We start from the raw sequence: 7,524 nt of genomic DNA, 5'->3' as shown, positions 1-7,524 counted from the left end.
GCTGACCCCATAAATATTTCAGGTGTGGTTTTGATATAGTGTGGCAGGATACAAAGAGTTGTTTATCTGACCTATAGTTCCTGAGTTTTGGCGTGATTCCTCTCATTACCATATAAAATACTTTCACTATGTCATTTGGTTGCTAAAAGCATTTTCCTCAGAGTGCATCCAAATTTACTCACTTCTGATGGAAAAGTTAGTTTTTGGCTTCTTTGCATCAGTGACTAGAAAATTTTGTATTGAAATATGATTAACTGTTGCAGTCATGAATCATCATCATCCTGACCTCTTTTCCCACCTAAGGATGGGGTAAGGTAGGTTCTACAGAGCAAAAGACGAACCTTGATAGAGGGAGAACCAGCAAAAGAATGTCCAGTTAAATGGGCCACACACTTCCTCACAGACCATTCATACATATGACCTGCTGTACTTGCATACAGTATATGACTGGGTACAGAATCGACAGCATTACTTGGTGAAAAAAGGGTAGAACTTGCTGTGAGACAAGCTAAGGACAAATCAGACTGACAAATTGTTTCACTTGACATATTAGTTCTTGCTCTAGTTAATGTGAATGTTTTATGTATGTGTGAAATAACCAAATACATCTTTACAGGTAGTGTGGCACCATGGCTCCAGAGTGGAGCATCACAGAGACTAAGGCTTACCAACAAAAACTCCTCATACCTGGAACAAATAAAAGAAAGTTTTTTGGTATGTTATGAAACTTTTCTGGAAAATATGAAAGCTTTATCATAGGGATATGACAGACAAGTTATGCATAGCCAAAAGCTTATACTAAATGCTTTCTTCAGTAAGACATGGTTGAGGCACCCAGTAGGGAGCTGGATCAGACTCTTATAGTCATCATCAGTGTTGAGTGAACACATCTCAAACCATTCACCATTCAGGGTGATGAGTGTCATGGAACACTCCAGTATTGTGTACTGTATTAGATGAAACCTTTCTGTAGTTTTATGCAGTTTGGAGAACTTTCACATCACATGCTTATTCAGAGCTCTTTGCAACATTCATCAATGAGACAAGGAAGGCCAGTAGAAGCACCATTCCATCCAACTTCAGTTGACATATGACAGGATAGTAAGATGTGCACATTGACTTAAAAACTGTTCTAACCTAGATTTATATTTTATCCTAACACCCAAATCTTGTTTTGGCATTCTTGAATTTTTTGCTTTAAACTGGTACTGGAGAGGGATGCCTTCACCTAGTGGCATCATTATAACTAGGTAGCTCTGTGATCCATGTTGTTAATGTGAGATTTGTTATAGGTGTCATGGAGTGCTAACTGTACAGTATACTGTATGGTGGTGACAGGCCAGTACAAAATTGAACACAGACAGCATATTACTTCTCTCTCTCTCTTCTTTTTTTAGGAATTTTGGAGAAGCCCAATTTGCCACCGTCTGCACCAAGTGTGTCTTATAAGATCTTCATGTTTGGGAAGTCAGGATCAGGCAAAACCTGGACAATGAATCGTCTGTCAGGGCAAGAAGTGAGTATTGCTCTGTATGCTTGTGTTTTAAGCTTGTCTTATTTTACAACTCACCCAGAGGACTGGGGCACTGAGGGTTTATTTTGCATCATTTTGTTTCATTTATCAAGGCGCCAACATGCTTACATCCGTCAGCCTTGGTCACCCAGTGGTGACTTTCCATGCTGTTTGTTTTCTAACAACCTCTCTGTCAAGTCCTATATCTTTCAGGTCACCCTGTATGACCTTGTCGTATCCCTTGGTAAGCTGTTAATTGCACATTCTTTTATATTTGCATTATGTTTTTCAATTGCATAAGTTGAATTTGCTGGACTATTTTGTGTATTAAGGTAATAATATTTTTCACAAACTCTTGATGTGTGCAGGTGTCATGGCAGCACACTGAGACTTTGGGGATACAGTGCTGCATGGTATACTGGCCCATGAAGATTGGTAATCGCCTTATTCTTTTCCGTCTGGAGATTTGGGACGCTGGAGACTCAAGCATTAAGCGTTACAATCATGTTCTTCCGGTGAGTCGAAAAGAGGAAAAAAAGACGGTTAGAAATGCGTACAGTGGTGGTTAATACAGTGGCATAAATCAGTCTAACCATTTCTCTTTGAACCTATTAATAGTGTGACAATACCATTACCTTCACTATAGTTCTTTGATCATAACTAGGCTCAATTTTCATTCTTTTGCAGCTTATTTCATATAGCTCAGTAACAGAAAAAGACAATACAGTACTGCAGCTCTACTTCCTTTCCATTTCTAGCATCATATCCCAGTGTTAATCTGTTGTTTCAGCTCAACAATGAATATGTAGAGGTGGCAGTTTTTTGCAAAGTTAAAATGAAAAAAAAAAAAAAAAAAAGTACAGTGTAGTATTACCATGTTATTCCTCCCTCCATCCATAGGAAATGTTGTGATGTCTTTTAATCCATTGGAAAGCCTGATTTCACATACCAGTTAGGGGAACTGTCTTTCAACCACCACGTTCTCCAAGATAATTCTGATTAAGATGATTCATATTAGACAGAACAAACAGATGGGCACATGACAGTGGAGTAATTTTTCACTCTAAGCCTAGGATGTGTCTTGGTGAGAGGCTGCTTTATTTGATTCAAGTTTAATCCCTTCAATACAGTGATATCTTTGTTATTTGGCCTATTTATTGAGAGATGGTTGTACTGTAGTAAATTTAGGAGTGATTCTTTAAACTGGAGAGGTTAGATGTAGCCTTCATTAAACTCTTAATTATGAGTAATCTTTCCTAAGCTGAATAAAATTTTCTGTATAAAAAGTAAAAAAAAAAATCATCTGAGTGAAGGGGTTGTCATTCTTTTGATTCATGACTGTAGTATTAAAAGCACAAAAACCCACTTGCATCTGACTTCAGAGCCACTTTACAGTGAATAATGAGCAATGTTTAAGTGAAGAATATTTGTCATATTATCATCAGCTTAATGAGAAAACAACTTTAAGGGAAATGACTTTTAAATATGACTAACTGCACTGATGTGGTGCATTAGATCAGCAGGGATGCATCAGGTGCTGGGGAGAGATGCTTTCATATGGTGACATCAATATAACAGAGCACTTCCACTGCCCACATCAATATAACAGAGCACTTCCACTGCCCAGCTGTACAAGTGTCCCTCAGCTCCCAGCTCCCTCCCTTCCCTCCCCTGAAAGTAGGGTACAGTACTGTATTGTGGACTGCAGTCTGCAATCCACTGGGCATATACTCAGATGAGCATGGGGCTGCTGCAATTCCAACAGTTGCATCACAGATGCATTTCAGGCTTGTCGAGAGAGTGTTGATGCAGTACTGGTGTGTGTGTCAGCCAGCGACCGTGAAGGCTGGACTGACCTGCCCCGTACACTTAGTGCTGCTTCTCAGCCCACAGACCGTGCTGCCATCATTGTTATAGCAACCAGGTAACCTTAACCCTGTCAGTTCAGTGATGTGTTTTTTATATGATTTTTATTTGTCATTCTGGGAGAGTTAGATATAGTGTCTGATAAGCTCTTACTACTAGAGGTCCTCTGTAAGCTAAATAAAATACAGTAATTTGATAGTACTGTATAGTACCATGTTTTAAAATACGTCAGTTACTAGACTAAAGAGGTTAACCTTCTTTATTCAATGACATATTTCATTTATTCTTGCTAGCCTCTGATGATTGTATTTATCTCAGGCAAAATTTTTCTTACATTATTGTATTCTGAATTTTGTTAATCAAGATTTGACAAATGACAAATAAACAGGAAGAAGTAGTTCATACAAGGAGGATAGAGAGGTTGTAAGAGGATGGGTGAAAGGTAGAATATAGGAGAGAAATGGAGGAGCGATTGGGTAAATATGATTTGGAGCAGATGGGGGATGTGGAAGGTATGTGAAAGATATTCACAGAAGAAATCTGTGCAGCATGTGAGTTGGTGTGTGGGGTGAAGAGAAGATGAAAGGGGGTGCAAACTGCATGGTGGAATGAAGAGATGAGACAGGCCATGGCACAAAAGAAGAAAGCAAATAGTGAGTGGATGAGAAACAGGGGCGTGGAGGAAGTTGAGAGACGGAAGAGAGAGTTATATTATGTAGAGAGGAAGGTGAAAAGATTAGTAAGAGAGAGTAAGAAGAGAGTGGATGAGGAATTTGGAAGGAATTTGAGTGAAAAGTGGAGGGAATGGAAGAAAATGTTCTGGAAGGAGGTAAAGAGAGTTAGAAAGGGTATCAAAGAAGTTAGTTGGGGAGTGAAAGATAAAAATGGTAGAATGCTAGCGGAGAAGGGAGAAAAAGTGAGCAGATGGAGAGAACACTTTAAGGAATTGTTGAACATAGAGAATGAAAGCAATGTGAGTGTAAGTGGCTGGGAAATGGCTGGGAGAAGGAAGGAGGTGAAAAGAGAGGAAGAAGTCAGTAGGGTGGAAGTAGTGGAATGAAGAAAGTCAAAATGGGGAAAGCTCCAGGAATTGAGGGAGTGTGTGGTGAAAGGCTGATGCATGGGGGAGAGATGTAGTAGAATGGATATGGGAGATGTGCAGATTGGCCTAGGAGGAAGGTAGAGTCCCAGATGATTGGAAGTCAGGTATAGTTATTCCCCTGTACAAAGGAAAAGGGGAAAAAGAAGTGTGTGGTAATCATAGGGGCATTTGGCTTCTTAGTGTAATAGGAAAAGTGTATGGTAGAATACTTATTGACAGAGTTAGGGAAATAACAGAGGAATTAGTAGGAGAACAGGTAGGTTTTAGGATGGGAAGAGGTTGTGTAGATCAGGTATTCATTCTTAAGACTTTAGTGGAAAAGTTTCTAGGGATGGGAAAGAAGTTGTATGCAGCCTTCGTGGATTTAGAGAAGGCTTGTGACAGGATGGATAGACAAGGAATGTGGAAAGTATTAAGAATGTATGGAGTAAATGGGAAGTTGTTAAGTGCCATGAAGAGTATGTATGAGGGGGCTAAGGGTGCAGTGTATGTGGATAGTGAGCTGAGTGAATCACTTCCATTTTAAATGTCAGGACCAACTTGCCTGGCCCTGGGCTCATATGCTCCTCATGGGGCAACACAGAATTAGATGGTGTATGTATGTATGTATGTATGTATGAATGTTGGATTGTACCAGGGATGTGTCATGTCCCCCTGGTTGAAAATCTGTATATGGATGGGGCTATAAAATAGGTGCATGATAGGGTAGTGGATGTTGGAGCAACCCTAATGAGAGAGGACAGTGTTTGGAAACTCCCTGTACTGTTGTTTGCAGATGATACAGTATTGTTAAGTGAAGACGAAGGGGAACTGCAAGGCTTGATGAATGAGTGTGAGAGACTGTGTAAGAAACATAATGTACAGGTGAATGTAGGGCAGAGTAAACTTATGGTCTTCGAGAGAAATGAAGCCAGTGAATGTATAGTGAGGCTGGATGAAGAGGAAATGGAAAATGTGAGTGTGTTTAAGTACTTGGGTAGTGTGACAAGTAATGATGGAAGAGTAGACGGTGCAGTGCTTGAAAGGGTACAACAGGGAAGAGAAGTTGCTGGTTCTTTGAAAGCAGTGATAAGGAACAGGGAAGTGAGCATGGAAGAAAAAAGTCACTGCATGATAGTAAAGTATTGTGATAGCAACCCTAACGTATGGAAGTGAAGTTTGGACCATGTTGGAAGGACGCAAGTCAAGAGTGAGAGCAGTGGAAATGAGTTATTTGAGAGGAGCATCAAGAGTCATGTGGAGAGACAGACTTATAAATGAGGAAGTGAAGGAGCATTGTGGTGTGGATGTGGAGGTGATAGAAAGCGTTAGGAGAAATACATTGAGTTAGTTTGGCCATGTGGAGAGGTTGGAGAATGAAAGACTAATGAGGAGAGTGTATGTGAGTGAGGTGGGGAGGGGTAGAGGGAGAGGGAAGCTGAGGATGAGATGGAGGGATAGAGTGGAGAGGTATATGAGAGAAGGGGAGTATGAGATGGGAGCAGGGCAGTGAAATAGCATTGGACAGGGCGACATGGAGGTGATTTGTTTGTGGCCACCCGTTACAGGATTGAGGCATCTGGCAATAGATAGATAGAAGATATGTGATGGTAAAATAGTACATCAGGTGCCTATGATACTGAAGAATTATGATCTTGTTATTATCATTTTGGAGGATTACAGCACTTATGTGTAGTAGGTGCCACTGTTCTGTCACAATACTGCTTATCAACTGATAGTCTTGTTGTTATTTTGAGGTTTTAAGTGTTAATGAAATCTCAACAGGAATTGGTGCTTTTGAATAAAACAAAAGAGCAACTGTTGTTGTTGTTATTATTATTATTATTATTATTATTTGTGTGGTTGGTGGGGGCACTCACCATCCACTCACTCGATGTAGTGCTGCTCTCGGGTGACTGCCTTTTCCTCTCTTCCTTCTTTCATTCCATCCTTCCACTTCTGTCTTTCTTTCCTTCATTCTTTCATCTTCCTTCTGTCTTTGGGTGACTCTACACTGAGTGACAAGCCAAATAACCAAATTATGGTGCTTGGTGGTTTAGCGGGCAGTTAAGAATCTCCACTGGTGATTGAGGTTTATTGCTCACATAATGCCACTCAGGGATGAGTGAGGCAAGTTTCATCTTAAATGTCAGGACCAACATGCCTAGCCCCGGGCTTCTAAGCTCCTCATGGGGCAACACTGGAGTAGATGATGGATGGATTACGGTATTATTATATTATTCAGATGGGACAGTTTGGCACACCGGGAAGTAACAGAGGCAGAAGTAGAGGCATTTGAGTCGAGTCATGGCATCCCAGTTATAAAGATGGGCAGTGGAGCTGATGATCAGACTGAAGAACTCTCATACATGGCACCTGTCTTGAATTTCCTCTGCAAACGACTTTGGCAGCGGGACCAAGAGCTGCTTTCCATCAAGTAGTGAAGTGAAGTTCAGTGTCACAGTTGTCATCATCGTCATCATTATCATCTCATAAAATAGCATTTCAGTTGAATCTATAGTACTGTACAGTATAGTAAAATATCATCATCACCATCATCATCATCATCATCATCATCATCGTCGTCGTCTCACAAAACACTTTTCTTAGTTTAAATCTGATGGTATAGTTAATATTTCAGTGGTATTTAGGTCATCTGTTATCTTCAGATGCATATTCTGTAACTCTGCTTATTATGTATAAAATTTTGAAACTACTTTACTGTATTTCACAAATAATTCATGTAATCATAAAACTGAAACACATCGTCAGAAAGCCAGAGTACCATAGTATCACCATTGTTTATTTATTTTTTTACCATACTGTATTTTATATTGATCCATGCAGTCCATTTCATTTTATATTCAGTGGGACCAAGAAATATATAGTAAAGAATCTTTATTGTAGCTACCTTTAATGGAACCAGGAAGGGCTCTTTGTAACACATAATATTGTACAGTGTAGTTAATAATGAGATTTAATAACAAAAAGAATTTTACTTCCTTTGATAGAGGGGCAATGAGATAAATGTAATTATGATATAAAGACATCTGCTGTATACACG

General features: G+C 39.7%; 1 protein-coding gene across 1 annotated transcript; it reads left to right on the top strand.

Moving 5' to 3' along the window:
- Positions 1-435: 435 nt before the first annotated feature.
- On the top strand, positions 436-6,906 carry LOC145396461 (ciliogenesis and planar polarity effector 2-like). The gene is made up of 5 exons (XM_080269837.1): positions 436-714; positions 1,398-1,516; positions 1,882-2,028; positions 3,301-3,437; positions 6,706-6,906. The coding sequence occupies exons 1-5, from the start codon at positions 630-632 to the stop codon at positions 6,899-6,901; spliced, it is 684 nt and encodes a 227-aa protein (XP_080125963.1). The 5' UTR covers positions 436-629; the 3' UTR covers positions 6,902-6,906.
- The last annotated feature ends 618 nt before the right edge of the window (positions 6,907-7,524 follow it).

The sequence above is a fragment of the Coenobita brevimanus genome, chromosome 38, assembly GCF_032717465.1.
Source record: "Coenobita brevimanus isolate Jiangsu-jjx chromosome 38, ASM3271746v2, whole genome shotgun sequence".
Lineage (NCBI taxonomy): Eukaryota > Metazoa > Arthropoda > Malacostraca > Decapoda > Coenobitidae > Coenobita > Coenobita brevimanus.
Note: the sequence above shows the minus strand (reverse complement) of the source record. Positions and strands in the feature narration are given on the sequence as shown.

What these genes read in the sequence shown, in the direction of transcription:
- LOC145396461 (XM_080269837.1), top strand. Translation starts at nt 630, where the DNA reads ATGGCTCCAGAGTGGAGCATCACAGAGACTAAGGCTTACCAACAAAAA. An exon ending in AAATAAAAGAAAGTTTTTTG is followed by an intron (nt 715 to 1,397) that starts GTATGTTATGAA and finishes TTCTTTTTTTAG; the next exon opens with GAATTTTGGAGAAGCCCAAT. An exon ending in ATCATTGTTATAGCAACCAG is followed by an intron (nt 3,438 to 6,705) that starts GTAACCTTAACC and finishes TATATTATTCAG; the next exon opens with ATGGGACAGTTTGGCACACC.